The 16,417-nt window shown below is 43.7% G+C and overlaps 1 protein-coding gene across 4 annotated transcripts in view; it reads left to right on the top strand.

The window, feature by feature from the left end:
• NPNT (nephronectin) overlaps positions 1–16,417 on the top strand; it is an 86,966-nt gene that overhangs the window by 65,186 nt on the left and 5,363 nt on the right. For all 4 annotated transcript variants that reach the window (XM_019500126.2, XM_019500125.2, XM_006275655.4 and 1 more), the window contains 3 exons: positions 7,011–7,106; positions 8,508–8,606; positions 15,429–15,685. In XM_019500126.2, the coding sequence (XP_019355671.1) occupies positions 7,011–7,106; positions 8,508–8,606; positions 15,429–15,685 (452 nt within the window). The remainder of the gene's footprint in view (positions 1–7,010; positions 7,107–8,507; positions 8,607–15,428; positions 15,686–16,417) is intronic.

The following is a 16,417-nucleotide window of genomic DNA, read 5'->3' as shown; positions in this document are numbered from 1 at the left end:
GCACCGCTATGACGATGTAGTTGCAAAATCTAACCATGTGTTGTGTGCATGGCATGGTACCCACCTGTACTGCGCCATGCAGTCCTTCCTTTTGGGAAGACTAAAGCCTGGTGCCATAGCAATGTCACCATATGGTGACATGTAAACACACCGTAAATCAAATTTTACTGACTTCAGAGGCAAAACTCCTGTTGACACCAATAGGCATATTTAGTCCCAGTAAAAAGTGCTGAATTTTATAGTGTAGGCTCAATTTCACTGGGAGAAGCAAAGGAATACCTCTTCACCTCCGCACTGGAGGTCCAGCCTGTGTTCACATCCTGTGGTTTTTGTGCATGGCAGATATGAAGGGGGTTGGGGGAAAATCTATTAGAAAGCTGTATCTTCACTTCTAGCTCAGAGCAGCTATAGGTTACATTTTTTCTCTCACTTTCTCTTCTCAACTCAGATCATGGAAGGAAGGAAAGGTGATCCCTGGGGAATGTAGGATCTAACTTCTCTTTGGCAGGTGGTAGTTGTTGAGTGCCAAGGGGATTCCCAAAGTAAAACCTGATTAATTGTTGGTTTCAACTTCACTACCTAAAAACTGTGTGTCGCAGCCCCAAATGGGGTCGCAACATCAGCAGATGGAGTCGTGATGAATATGCCCCCTGAGATTTCTGTCCCCACCCTGCAGTCCAGCAGGTGGGACTCATTGTGGGAGGGGGTGCCGCACCACTATGGCTGTCAAAGTGGGGCACAGCTGTGCCCACACTGCTGTGGGTGAGCGGGGGCACCTCATGTTTGCGGTCATAGTGACACAGTGCGGCGCTGCCTCCCTCCCATGCCAGATCCTACCCACTGAGCTGCCAGGGCGAGGGGGGCAGGGCAGGGAGCCCCAAGCCTGCAGCAAGCAGCCTACATCTTCCCTGCTGTCCATGGGCTCTCCTCCGGCAGTGCTGCCCGCGGCAGAAGGGGTGGGGCGAGTGGGTGGGGGAGAAGCTGGGCTCTGCACTCAGCTCTGGCTGCAGCAGCTGCTGCCTCCCATGGGCTGTGGGTGGGGAGTGAGGGGCACCTGAGGTTGTGGGGGGCTGTGAGGGGTCATGATGAGGAAATGGGGTCGTGCTGAGGAAGTTTAGGAAGCACTGATCTAACGGCTTGTCAAATGGCGAAATTGAATAGTATTAGACCACTGTTGCATCGGAAGAGTCGCAGTAACCAAACATGATATTGAGCACACGTTAGCACCCAGAATAAACAGGTACTATCATATTCACTGTCATGTCAGCTGGGCATGGTCAGCCCACCTGTGGGTTGATATCATTAGACCTTTTTCCTGGGACACCTGTGTGCCACTCCCACTTCTTGGGTTTTTTAAATCATTTTAACTATAACACCTGGAAACCAAAATAGTTAGTGCTGTGTGGATCTGCCCTAAAAGCATAGCTTTACTGCATACAGCTCATTGCTTTGCAGTAGCATAACTAGGGCAGGGCAATGGAGCCAACAGCCCAAGGCATCAATTTGGAAGAGGTGCCAGCTGCAGCCAGGCAGGGTGCAGAGAACCACCCCCAACCCTGGCTCCAGTGAGGCTGCCTGTCAGGTGGGATCCTCCTGTGCTTCCTCCTGCTTGCACTCCCTCTCCTCACAGTGCTCTCAGGTGCTTGGCACAGAGTCCTCCATCTCAGCCCAGGGTGCAAAAATCACTCTTTACACCTCTGTTTCTTTAGAATATAATAATAGCATAATAAATAAACCAGCGGCAACACAGTTACAAGTAAAGACATTTTAAATAGTGGTAGTTACCTTTAAGATGTTCTCTTTGACTGATGTAATCACTCAACCATTACTTAAATATTTGCAACAATTCCTCATTGGTGATTCAGGAATGGCTCCTGTACATAACTGATTTGACTCTATGGGCTATACTAGTAGAAAATATGACACTTCCCTCTCCAGTGTTTAAAAGGTTAGTTGTATGAATATTTGGGAAAAGCAAATAAAAGAGCATTGCTGAGACGCTCCAAACCCAAACGTGCCATTTTTATTCCACTGAATTTCTTGAATATTTATTTTTCAGTGTTTATCTATCACCCATTCCAAACTACTTATTTCTAGACTGGCAGCTGGCTGTTTATTAACTTATCTTGTTTTCCTGTATATTTAAAAGCCTCTCGATTTGTGTCTGATTTCCTCTTCTTCTCTATTTAGAGCAGTGATTAGAATATTTGCATATTACTTCACATTAATATTTTCCATTAGGGATTTTTAAGAATTCAAAAGGTCCTGGTTTAGCATTGGTCAATCTGAGTTTAAGCACCAAGCTGAATAGCGCCTTTTAAAAACAACATACTGAACTTGCCTTCTTGAGAGCCAACTATTGCAGCTCCAAACAAAATAGAAGCTTTCAAGCTACACCAATTTCTCTCATATCCAAGAAGATCAGGGGGCATTTTTAGGGCAAACTGAATCTGATAATGTGGGCATGCCATTTGTTTGGTAAGACTGCTGGGAAGGATGAGTAGGACCAAGAGTGAAAGTCTTTTTAAGATTTCAATTTAGACTTATTGTCTGGCTGAGGTAAATTATCATCTGCTTCTGTATATTAATGCTTAAGCTGCCAGGTGGTAAGTGGTATTGTAAGTTAGGTTTTCAGGTTATACAGAAAATTAAGCTAACCAAAATATTAAAAAATCAAATGGGGGAAATAACTTCTTATAAAGAGCCAGATTCTAGCTCATTTATGGTATTTTATTCTGTAAATAGCCACACTGAGGTCATGGGGCCTATTTGTGGAGCAAGTTATTATTCAACATGAGTAAGAGCTTAGGAATATGGCCTGCAGTGCTGACAAACAGAAAAACATACCTTTCCAACACTAAAGAGCTTACAGTGGGGAAAAATGAGGAAAAGAAAAAATAACTTCTTAAAGACAACTAAAACAAAAAGGAAAGTACCCACGTACCAGAGTACATTAGCTTGCTGGTTTTTTCATTATTAATATGACATTTTTCCATACAATAATTTGTCATTACCTGTAGCCTTCAAGCTTTAAAGACATTATAGTTGGTTAGCCAGTTACTGTAAATGGTGGCTTTTTTATTCTGATTCTAAAAGTCATAGCCATATACTGCAAAATCTACTTGAATCTTGATTTAAGTTAACATTTATTTAACTTGCTGATATTGAATTTTCTGCATTTTATAGGCAGGAGGTAGGGAAGTGTGGTACCTTATAGATCGACAGATTCAGAGACACCAACTTTTATAGGCCCACTTCATCAAATGCTATGTATGGACTTGCAGAGATCATTTACCGGTTGGAGTTGTATGTTCAGCTATGCTACTTACACATCCAATCAGGAGCAAAAGGACTCTGCCTAAAAGGTTTTTCTTGCTAATTCTGGATGTGATTTAGTACAATTAGAACCATACTTATTTCAGTTGAGAATCCTATATCAGTTCCTCTTTAGTCTCAGTCACAGAAAAACCCTGTAAATATACTTTAGAACTTCTTCTAAAACTGTGAATTGCAATATTTGTCTAGGTTTTATTCTGTGTTTTGATGGTGTAAGTAATTGAACGTCCCCACAAGTATTTTAAGTGCCACCATAGACTTTAGTATCTGGAGATAAGTCTGCAACACATTACTGCTGTCATTAAATGTTGCATTTCTGAAAGAGGAATTTTCAAGACAGCTGTAGCAAATGCAATTATTTAGCTACAGTTTACAGCTGTCCTTCAGGCATAATGTTTGTGTATTATATCTGGACACTTAAATTTGGCATGCAGATCATAGTTAGAAAAATGCTGTAGGATATTCGGAGCCATTGTGAGCCGTTAGTATAGTGAGGATCTTTGGAATTCTTTGGCATTTCAAGGTCAGGGTATTTAAGGGGCAGTAGAATTAAGTGTCAGTTGCGTGTAACTGTCTTAATTCTGCAGCTCTGGTTCCCACAAAGGCCTTTTACATTTTAAGGAGTGGTGGCTTTTTTTTTTTTTTTTAGCTTCTCATGCGTCTGGGTGAAGCTCCAGGGGGACAGAACCTGTATTACACCAAAAACTATGATTAAGGTTGAGGTTGAATGTCCTCTTTTCTTTTTTTTGTTAATCAATTGCTCCATTTCAGCTGTTCATATCTTTCTGAGATCATTCCCTTTTGGATATGAAACTCTATGTACTCTGTGGCAAAAGGTAAAGCTTCCATTTCTTTTCTTTCACTTTTTTTCTTTTTAACTCTTTCAGCAAAATACCTTGCCATTTTGAGTCCTTCATGCTTGCAAGACTCATATTCCAGTGAGATGTTTTCTTGTAGGTTGGCAGGGCAATCAGGAGACTGGAGGAAATGGGGTAGAGGATAGCTGAAACCAGAAAGAGTAGCAGGGTGGCATGAGGCTGTTCGTGAGGGGAGAGCAGCATGGGTGAATGAGGAATTGATGTTCTCAGTGCCCAGAAGTGGCACCTTACACCTTGACCATCCTGTATCTTCTGCCAGATAAGCTGGCTAAAGGTCAAATCACTTTGCTTCCCTTTCTCAGTTCTTAATTGGGAAGACATCACAAATAAGCAGTATATACAGCCCCTTTCCATCTCCTCCATGTGACTGAAGTCCAGAATGGGAGGAGAGTTGGAGTGTTGTGGTTGTGATGGTCCAGGAAATATATGAGAAGCAAGGTTTGGCTTTTTTTTTGTTCTTGTGGTATCTTTTATTGGACCAACTGTATAGTTGGGAGAGATGTTAGACAAGCTGCTATGCACAAAGTTCCCTCCTTCATGTCTGACCTGAAGAAGGGAAATTTTATGTCTGGAAGCTTACCTAACATCAGTTCAGAACTGGCCAACATCAGAGCAGGGGTCGGCAATGTTTTTGGGCAGAGTTCCAAAAACACTCGCAACATCGACATTTAAGATGTTGATGTGCTAAGGGCAGATGGCAGGGGAGTCACAAGAGGCCTGATCCTTGTTGTGGCACTGCAGCCCGCACCCCTTCCACAAAATGCCTTTGTATGCCATGCTCTAGCACCCATGCCAGGGGTTGCTTACCCCTGCCTTCGAGGCTGACGGGTTCAGAGAGGACTAAGCTTTCATAGGCAACAGGCTATGCTTTGTTAGATGCTGTGAAAGCTTAGCCCTCTAAACCATTTATTCTCTAAGTTGTTGCACTGCTACACCCTTTGCCTGACATTGGACTAACCTTGTTCAGTTCAGAACTGGAGGCATTTCATAGTTTCATAGATGTTAGCACCCCTGCACTTGGGCAGGAAAGACTGCTGGAATCAGGTGACCCCAGCAAGATGAGGGTCAAGACTTTTTTTGAAGATCACCAGGGTGGATGACTACCACCTCTGCAGGGAGCATGTTCCAAATCCTTGGTACTTGACTTGTAAAGAAGTTTTTCCTTATGTGTAGCCTGAAATGATCCTCAATCAGCTTGTACCCATTATTACTTGTCCTCCCCTGGGAGGCCTTGATGCATAGATGCACCCTTAGGCCCTGTTGTATGTCCCTTATATATTTATAGGCTGCCACCAAGTCCCCTCTGAGTCTTTTCTTCTCCAGGCTGAAGAGTCCCAAGTCTTTCAGCCTCTCCTTGTATGACCTGGTGTCTAGGCCTCTAATTATGCATGAGGCCCTCCTTTGGACTCTCTCAAGCTTCTCCACATCCTTCTTGAAGTGCAGCATCCAGAACTGGATGCAGACCTCCAGCTACGGTCTCACCAAGGCTGAGTAGAGAGGGAAGATGCCATCCTAAGCCTTGCTTGAGATGCCTCGGTAGATGCATGTCAGTGTCTGATTAGGTTTGCCAGCTATGACATTGCATTGGTGGCTCATGTTCATTTTGTTGTCAGTCATGACACCCAGGTCTCGTTCAGATGTGCTAGCAAGTGTAGCACTGCCAAGCCTGTAAGTGTGTTGTGGATTATTTCTCCCCAGATAGAGGACTTCACATTTCTCCTGAATTAAATGACATCAGGTTGAGGTCTGCATACCTCATAAGCCTGCCCATGTCAACCTTTATTGTCAGCCTGTCTTCAGGCATGACCACACTCCCCCATAGTTTGGTGTCATCAGCGAACTTTACTAGCTAGCTTTTAATACCCAAATCCAAATAATTGATGAATGTGTTGAAAAGCAGTGGTCTGAGTACTGAACCCTGAGGGATGCCACTGGTCACGCTGGAGCTGGAGCTCTCACTGCCCAGCAAAGTGTGAGAATTTAAGAGCCAAACATGGCAGCAAGGAGAAATGGGTGACACTTGGCAGGCTTTTAATTATGTGTACCACAGTAGTGGCCAGGAGACCCAGGCACTAATGAGGGTCCCAAGAATGCTAGGAATTATAAATAGACCATCCCTGTCCCAAAGAGCTGATAGTTTGGTACTTTGATATTACTTAGTTCGGCCTCAGAACAGCCTTTTGTTGAAAAGAGCAAGGATGGGAAAACTAAAACATAGGGGGTAGGTGGCTTGTCTGAAGTAACATGGCAGTTTAAGTCACAAAGTATATTCTCTTCTTTTGTAGCTCAGTAGTCATATCATGGCCTCTGTGTTTCCAAGTGCTGTTCAGATGCATAAGACATTATTGCTTATTCTCCTATGTGACCATGATGTCAGTTGAAGGACTCCCCCAGGTGAAAGTTGGCTCCAGACCCTTTGAGAAGCTGCTGTATAGGGGCCTTATCGCAGAATGCTTTGTACCATTTTATTGTACATAGAAACTGCTTTTCTTAAGAAGAGCTCTGGGGAGAAACTGTTTCAAGGACAAGACTTTTTTAAAAACATTTTTCATTTAAGGAGCCCTCAAAACATTTGGAATCATGTTTTATGGGTCCCAGACAAATGTTGCAGCATAAATCACTGAGGTAGGCAGTTTATGAAACTTCATGCAAAATATAATTAAGTATATTGAATGCTCCAAGAAGAGCACAATGCCTGAAGCTTTCTTTTGGTTTCTTTTTTATTAAAGATAAAGGTAGCTAGCAACGTGGTTCCTTATCCATCTCATACATTTTATTCAATACTTTCTCTTACAGTTCCCCGCCAGCCAGGAGTGAGCAATAATCTATTTGAAATATTTGAAATTGAAAAAGGGATTAGTGCAGATGAGTATGAAGCAAATGATGATCCAGGTAATTATCACACCTCCCAATTGATACTTTCACTTTTTATTTAAAGGTTTCTTTGGCTACAAATGTGTGTGGCGGGACAGTAGGGGGCGCTACTATGTTGACCCACCTGCCTCACTGTGCCCAACCAAGACCACGTTTCGTGCGTCTCCCCTGGGGCACCTATGTCCAGCCGACCCCTTTCCAGGAGCACACCCTCAAGCCTGGGGTTAATCGCTGCCATCACCTGGGCTCTACTCTCTGTTTGGGCCCTGTGCAGCCTGGGGTACACAGACCTTGCAGACCTTGGAGGGGGGTTACTCACTGGTAGTATTTCTGGGTGCTCCTTATAGCCTGGAGCCACCCAGGATGTTTTCAGGTAGAACAGAATCAAATAATCAGCCAAGCTCTGCTAGGAGTGAAAAGGCTGTCCCTCCTCTTGAACATTCACAACTAGGTGTGTTGTATCAGCTTTTATTAATCTGAGAGAGGGAGAACAGGGAAGGAGTACAAGACAAGGAGTATTAAAAAAAAAATGCCTTGAGCAAAACAGAACAGACTTGTTGGCCCTTTCAACACATGGCTGAAGTTGTATAACCCTAATTTACTGGCTAAATTTCAGGTAGGCTACTTACAAATACATCCAGAGGATTCTGGAGGCCCAAGCTTCTATGTGTATTTCCAAAATGCCTGCTGGAGGAAGCCCCCCCCCCCCCCCCCCCCCCCCCCCCGACCAGGTGACCTGACCTTTAAATAACTTTTCTGACCTCATCACTTGGCTTCAACCAGAAACAGGCATTATTTGAACCCTGTTGACATGGTCAGCAGCCCTTGGAGTGACCAGTCACCAAACTGGTTCCACAGGTTACTTGGTGGGAAACTCAAGACAAAGGGTCTAGACACAATAAGGAGGGATGGGAGATGGTCCAGAGGAAGCAATATACACAGCACAAACAAGATTCACAGCAAAATAAATCCAGAGACACTTGACCACATACAACCCCAAATATGTATGGGTGTTACATTCTCCCCCCCAGCCCAAAGCATCCCAATCCTGGGGAAGACAGAGGGTGATTTTGTCACATAGTGCATAGGCAAAAGTTAAATATCTGTCTTTTATAGCATCTTTGTTTTAATTCTGTTCCTTAAATGAATTTGTCTTCATTCTTCCTTTACCAACTCAGATTGCCTCTTACAATTTACTAACACAACTTCTGTGTTGATGTATAAATAACAAAATGATAATGTTATTCTCCAATGACTTGTTAATGTGGATGCAGATTCTTTTTGTGTAGCTCCTTATGTTGTACTTTATTTTGACAGGCGGACTCGCTTGTAGATTTTATCCATGCCAAGCTGCTGCGTAATTCAGCAGCCACAAGAATCCAGGACTGTTTCTATGCATCTTTGTTTTGTACTTTGTAGGTATCCTGGTGCACAGCTGTAACTTTGATAGTGGTCTCTGTGGCTGGATCAAGGATAAAGATGATGATTTACATTGGGAACCAGTTGCCAATCCATCAGGTAGGACAATCTTGATCCACCCCATTTGTTGTAGCTTAAGAGTCAAAGCACACTCCCTTTAAAATGGGAGGCAGAACTCCCATGGCATTTGAAGAGAAGCAAGGATTTTTTTGGTGATATTCGATCAGCTGTATAATTGGGACACATCAACTGTATAATTCAGGCACAACGTGCCCTTCCTTAGGTCTGGGAAAGAAGCAGAACCAGCTTGAACTAAATAACAAGTAGAACGACAGCTTGTGTATAATTCTATATGTAAAAGAAAAACAGTAACTTAAAGGCATGGAGGAGGCTGTAAGGTAGGAGCAAAGACTGGCAAAGGAATGGCTTTAAAACAAGAGAGTTCAGTAGAATAGATAAGGTAGTTATCATAGAAAATTAGACCTCAGGAGGTCATCTACTCCAGTGGTTCACAACCTTTTTTGGACAAGGGCCTATTTGTAACCGTCGATGGCCAGTTCTGAGCCAGTGCCCCTCTGGTGACCTGCTGTCCCCTGCCCCCAGGCCCCAGCCCCCCCCAGTCTGGGAGGGGCAGAGGGGGTGTGTGGTTGGGGGGGCCCCCAAGCAGCCTCTTGCAAGCTGGAACTCTGCCAGCCTGCAAGGGAAAAGCCACGGTTTCCATGTTTTTCTCCTTGAAAGGGGAATCCATTTCTAAAGTTTGTTCGTGACCCTTTCATATATTCTTGTGACCCACTTCTGGGTCATGACCCACGGGTTGAGAAATGCTGATCTAGTCCAACCTCCTGCTCAAAGCAGGCCAATCCCAAATGAAATCTTCCCTTTGTCTACCTGGGTCTTAAAAACCTCCAAGGATAGAGAGTCTACAACCTCCCTTTGTAACCTGTTCCCATGTTTTACTACCCCACTAGTGAGAAAGACAGATAGAATCACAGTATTATGTGGAAAACCATTCAGAGGGGGAAAAGGTTGTTATTACCTGTGGAGTGCAATGAGATTGGCAGAGACAGCAGGTAGATCGTAATAAGACACAAAGCCATTATCTATTTTTAGTTCATGGTCTTCAGTGCCTAAGATGGTGATGAATTTGTATTCCTAATCCCAGTTTCTGAAGGTTTTTTGTAGCTTTCTCTTCAGTACAATGAATGTGAGATCAGAAAGGGAGCTGTTGCTCTGGCATTATTAATATTTTAATGTAACAAAACATCTCTCATACTTCCAGCAATTTTCTCAGCTTCTGCAAATCAGATTAGTGTAAAGGTTTTAGGACCCAATTTGGTTTCCTTTAAAAGTATTGGAGTAAATAACTACCAACTTTGCTACCAAAATCTACATCTACTGAGCACCTAGACTGTTATGTTAGCTTGTATTTCTAAACCAGGAATACTGATGAAGAAACAACAAATATATTCAGTAAATGCTCTCTCTCTCTCTCTAAAGAATTGAGAAGACCAGAAAAGAAGGTATTTATATATTTCATCAGTATTTCATATTTGAGAGCAAATATTGTAGTTACAAGGTATGAAGTTATTTTTAAAATTTGTGTGTAAATTTAATTCGTGGTTCTTATTGCTAAAATCAGAGGCAAAATTGGAAGTTCTGATTCCTGTTTAAATGCAAGGTTCTACCTTAACTTCCCAATTTACAGCAGAATTTATGGAAATTCAGTATAAAGTAGTTCAAAAGTTTGAATCCCTGGATCCAAACTAGTATTCATTCAGGGGCAGTAAACTCCTGCAGAATGACACTCTGGGAATTAGTTTCTTGACAAAAAAATTCAGTGAAATCACAAACACACAGGGCTGGAAATCTGTCACCAGTGTATTTACCCATGTAGTACCAATAGTAATACTGTGGCATTATTTTAAACACAGTGCTGAACACCCTAGCACTGCAGAGATGGATTTTAGACACACCCCTCTGGTTCTTCATTAGCTCTCACAGGATTATGTCATGTACTGAAGCGCAGCCTCCAGTACATAACATGCATGTGCACTTGAATTGCCGATAGTAATGGGAAATGCATTCCTGTTTGTAAAATATCATAAGTAGGGCCTGGTTTAAATCATGGGCACCACTTGCAGCACAGCGGCTCCTTGCCCCTGATTGGCAGAGGTGCCTGTCAGCCCTGCTGCACGCTGCTTGCTTCTGATGACTGGGAGGCGAAAACCATCATTTTAAATATGCCACAGTTGTTGTGTCCCACTGCTTGCAGCTCTCTGGACTGGACGCCAAAACTGCAACATATTTAAAATTGTGATTTTTGCCTCCCAGCCATCAGGAGCAAGTGGTGGGTCTGATGGGCACAATGGGAACTCCAAAATTAAAGGAGCCACCGCACTGCAAGCTGGGCCTGCAATTTAAATCAGGCCCTGTTTATAAGTTAGGGGAGCATGATTGTAAGAAAGTCTTTCCCTCAGCATTTTGGTACATGGGCCAGGGTGTTGCACTGCTGTAAAGGCACCATTGCTCCTTGGGTAAGGCAGGGAGGGTATGGACATTGCACTCCTTTTGCCCAGGGGGGCAGTACTGATTACATTTGTTCAACAGGCTTGCACTGGTATATCTAGAATTAAACTAATACAGTACCTCCACATACCCCTGCTCAGGTGGTATATTTTCTCCCCTCATGTGTCTCAGGGGCAGAAAAGAAATAATTATTATAGGCAGATAACTATGTTAGTTAGTTCAGATAACTATTTTAGTTGGTTCAGAAAGTAGGCATGTGTTCTGGAACAGTTTATACAACACATTTAGTGAAGCTTTTTAGGGCCAAACCCTTAGCTAATTGCATCAGTTGGAGCTTTGCATGAGGAAAGAGAGACAGTTTAAGTACTCTGAGTTTGGGTTCACTTTGAGTATCAGACTATCTGAGTTCATCCATGAGTTGCATACAGTTTCTGGATATCACCATTTTTAAAAGTCCCAGTTGGAAAACATGCAACTTGACTGGCACAGATTGTTTTTTCCTGCCTTGTTTCACCATCGCTTTACATTCAAGGAGAATGTCCAGCTGTTGCTTCATATAGACAGGGAAATTAAAGTGTTCTGCCACAGGCCTTTGTGGAGTTGCACTTTAACCTCCCCAGACACTTCATCGCTGACCTCAGGGCAGCTGTTCTTAGGCAGCAAACCTTGAACTGACTTGAACAGGGGATTGCAGAACAAGAAATCATTTGGACACTGGACTATGTTAAGTATGGTCTAAACAAGAAGTACAGATTTTAGCTCTTGTGACCCCTTTGTTTCTACCAATTCTTTGCTTGGGTTTTCCCTCCACCCCACCGCCTCCCTCCCCCTCCTTTCCTACCTTTTGTACCCAAATCACTGTCTCGACTTTATACGCTGCTCTGTGCATGTCCTCCTTTCCCAGCATCTGATGAAGTGAGCTCCAGCTCACGAAAGCTCCTACTATATATATCTCTAATGTAGTTAGTCTGTAAGGTGAAAATTGGACTTGCCTTCTGCTTGACTTCAGACTAATATGGCTAACTAGGTCTCTCTTCCAATAGACACACACTGTTGCTATTGACATGACATAACCTGTTAAAATCTGTTTGCAAAACAAACATCCCTAACTCACCACCTTGCGTCACAGATTTAGTCTCACAGCTGGCCAACTAACTTCTGGCTTTTACTTTTTAACCCCCTGAGGTGTATTTTACACATTTAAAAAATCTTCATTTTAAAAGGTGCCTGGGTATTACTTTGTCAGTTGATCTTATATGCAAAAAACAGGTTTAACTATGAAGCTCCATCCCAGTTGGGGCTTGTCTACACTCATACCATTTCATTTTTGTACTTAGTCAAATTTATTGCCTACAGCTTTAGGTAAATCAGTACAGTCATCTACAGCAGTTGCAGTTATACTGGTATCAAGGGGAATGTGTCAGGATAACAAACACCCTCATAGCAGTATACCCATTTGCAATAGGTTGCACCAGTGTATTTATTTTTAACATTCAGATGCATTGCTGCAAAGACTGCACAGAAAAAAGGCCTAGCAGACATAGCTGTAAGTGGATCCTACTATATGTACCTGCCTAGAGGCCCTCATGAAGCATTAAATTTAAAACACTTGATTTAATCTTCTCGAAACTAATGTGATATGCAAACATTTTGTTGAAACGGGGACTAAGAGAATATGGATTTTTTCCTTTATTTCATTTGTTTGCAGTGCCATGGCACAAAGTTGGCAAAAGTCGCATTAATGGTTGCTTGTAAACATAGATAGCTCTGATTTAAAATCATCGTGGGGTTTTTTTTAAAACAAATAGTAAAACACTATTTAAAATGGCCAAACCGAAGAAAAGACATTTAACTCGAGTTTAGGGTAAAAAATGGGATAATTTCAGAGGGCCTTAAATAGGGCCAAGAAGGAATTGTTCCCCCTTCTATTGATACAATCATTTTTTTAACCTTCCTCAGAAGTATTGGCGAAGCCTGGGGCGTTTTGACTGGGGTGTGACAACACGACTGCTGGGATTAAAACCTAGAGGTACCAGATTAGAGGGTCTTGTTCTTCCACCCAGGGTCAGACCGATCACCACAATGGGATTCAGGAAGGAATTTTACCCCATGATCAGATTGGTACAAACTGGGGGGGTTTTGGTCTTCCTCTAACAGGAGGTGTGGCTCCCTTCCTCCAGTCTCTTAAGTGCATTTTAACAACCCTTTCAGCATTAGGACATGAACTGCCATTATCCTCCTGCTCTGCCTGTGGGAGGCTAGGGTGCTTTTGGTGTCTTTGGGCAATAAGCCTTGTAGTTGTGCGACAGGGTTGGTTGTGTAGTTTTAGGAATAGGTTAGACAAGGACTCGTACGGAAAAGCTGATTTTTTTATTTATTTATTTTTATTATTATTATTTTTTTAGAATTAGCAAAATGCTGTATATCTCTGCAAAATGGAAAAACATTTCCAGGCTCACTTACTTCAATAGCTGAGATTTTATGTGACCTTTACAACTTAATTAACGTTAAGACCCTTGCAGTGAATTTTGATTTTGACAATTTGCTGGTGAAAGCTGTTTGTTTTTGGTTTAGAACACATGGAGTTCTCAGCTGGATATTTTTAACCTCTTATATCCCCATGTTCCTCATCAGTTGCGATCTGCAAGATCAGTCTGTGTCCTCTAGGGTCCCATTCCAACTTTTACTTTTGAAATATTTTTTTAATACCGTCTTGGTTTGGTCAAAGGGTTTTTGTAAGCTGTGAAGTTTCATTTATCATAGTTTTATCTTCATAGTTTTAAATGCCAACATGAAAGACTCAGTGGAAGAATTTATTGGGGATTACATATGTTTTTGATTTTGGCTTTGCACTGCCACAGGGACCTCTGCTTTCTATTTATTAACCAATATTTTTATGTAGGTATCTCTCCCTAAAGCAGTGGGGATATAACTAGGCTTCTGAATGAAGTTCATATGTTCAGCAACTGTCTAACATAAGCAGTAGAGGGAGCAAGATGGACTGACTCAAGCTCAGTAAGGTGGTTTAAATGCAGAAAAAACGCTTTCAGTAGAGACCAGAACACAGGGCTCCCTCCTCAAGGGACTACCATAACCAGTAGGTTACAGCCTCAGGCTCCCTATTGCTTACTCTTGTTTTGGCCCCATCAATTCTCTACTCTTGGCTTCCAAGGAAGCCAGCTGCAACAGGAGTGGCAAAGGGTGTGCTTATCCAGTCTAACCCACAACTTGGTGAGGCCACTATTCTGGGAAGCTGGAGATAATCTGCTTGAATCACTGTAAAGACCAGAGTTCTTGGCTGCCCTCACCATGAGTTCCTAGGCAAGTGCTATTACTTTTAGGATAATGGGGAAAACAGTTGTGTTTTGCGTGAAGCTGTATGGATGTGTACAGTGTGCTCTGTCCCCACCCAAATAATTGGGGACTTTAGGTGCCACATCATACTAGTTGAGATCATGACAGAGCTTAGGTGGGAGTTAAGTCCCTATAACTTTGTTATAGGGCTACTTACCCAGTTTTGGCAGGCTGTTGAGGGCCACATGGGTAGCCCCACCCCCTGGCAGGTGCCCCGCCCCCTGGCCACCATCTTGGGACCAGTGTCCCAGGGCCAGCACTGGTGGGGCCCAAAGCAGGGGGCAGGCTGGCAGGGGTCTGTAGAGCTGGGCTGGGCTGCACCAGCAGGAAGGGAGGGGAGCTGGTCCGGCTCCATAGAGCCCCTGCCAGCTGGGACCCCGCGCTCCTGCCACCCTGCTCTGGGCCCCCGCCAGCACTGACCCCAGGGCACCAGTATGGGCCCCGTGCTCCCACTGGCTCCCCGCCTGCTCACACCCAGTGCCCCCCAGCCCCGCAGAGTGCACAGCCCCGACCCCCTGTTTGCCAGCAGGGAAGAAGCTGGTGCTGAGTGTGGGGAAAAGTGACCCCTTGCTTACCCCATGGCCGGCACTCGCCACCCACGCGGGGCTGTCTGGAGCAGACACGGGCAGTCCCAGGTGGGCTTCAAGCAGCTGCAGCATGGGCCACAGAGCAGGGAAGGGGCTGCTTCCCCACCCCGCGCTCCTTCCCTGCCCGGGGTCCCCCCTGCCCTTCTCCCCCCCACACTTACCTGCGGTTCCAGTGCGGGGCAGCCACATGGTCCTAGGTCAGAAGCCCTGGCTGGGGCTTCCAGCTGCGGGGCGGGGCAGGGCCAGGCAGCCCCGCTGTTGTTGGAGCCTGCTGGGCTTCCCCTGGGTCCTACTGCCCTTGGTTCCTGTCATTTTTGACAGGAACCAAGGGCAGAGAAATATTAATTTTCTACACTTTTTAGGTGCCCCACGGGCCAGATAGAATGGCCTCGTGGGCTGTATTTGCCCACCCCTTCATTAGACCATTTTGAAAGAACTTCTTTTTCTCTTGCAGGTGGACGGTATCTTACAGTCTCTGAATCCAAGGACAAAGAGGGAAGAGTAGCACGTCTGGTCCTGTCTCTTGGCCAGTTGGCTCATTCAGGGGACTTGTGTCTGTCCTTTAGACACAAGGTATCTGGACTACATCCTGGTGCACTCCAAGTATTTGTGAGAAAAAATGGTACTCACGGACCAGCAGTCTGGGGAAGAAATGGTGGCCATGGTTGGAGACAAACACACTTAACTTTACATGGCTCAGGCCTCAAGAGCGTAAGTACAATTGGATAAGCTGTTTTAGTATAGTAAAATGAAGGGACTAGGAGGTGGAGCACTGGTTCAGTGCCAGTGTACAATTGATTTTTAAATAAAATCAACTGAATTTATCTTTGACCCTGGAGTAATAGGAGAGATAATTTGGACTCCTGCATTAGTTTCCCCCTACACCTTCCGTGTAAAAACACCTACAATCAAAAACAGATAAAGGTAATACTAATTGCAGTCAGGAAAACTTGTAAACCAGGTATAGTCCCTCTTAGAAGATGGGTTATAAACACATACTCCATCCCTTTAGCCTCCGATTTTCCCTAGTCTTGTCAGAATAGTTTTAAAGATCTGAGCTACCACAACTAAGAGAGCCCATCGGTCACAGACAAACCAAGCTTAATAAATATAAACAACATTGGATTTCAAGATAGCAATCCATATATTTTTTTAAATGACTACTGATTTCCCTACATCAGTTTAGTTGAACTCCAGTTTTGGCAGTCACTGAGTGCTTCCTCTGTTCTTTTAGGGGTAGGCATGTGTCAGGCTCCTCTGACTGCAATGAGAGAACCTAGCTGGAATGTTTGAATTAATTTTCAAGTTATGAACAAAAATAACATTTGCTTACGTTAAAGCAAACAGCTTGGCCTTTTGAATATGCAGCAGCACGGGTGAGGAAACTTGATGATTATGGATTGATTAAAACCGATATAAAGCTGGCTCAACTAATTTGCTTTT

This window comes from Alligator mississippiensis, chromosome 2, assembly GCF_030867095.1.
Source record: "Alligator mississippiensis isolate rAllMis1 chromosome 2, rAllMis1, whole genome shotgun sequence".
Classification (NCBI taxonomy): domain Eukaryota; kingdom Metazoa; phylum Chordata; order Crocodylia; family Alligatoridae; genus Alligator; species Alligator mississippiensis.
The sequence above is the reverse complement of the archived record's forward strand: the minus strand, read 5'-3'. Positions and strand labels throughout refer to the sequence as shown.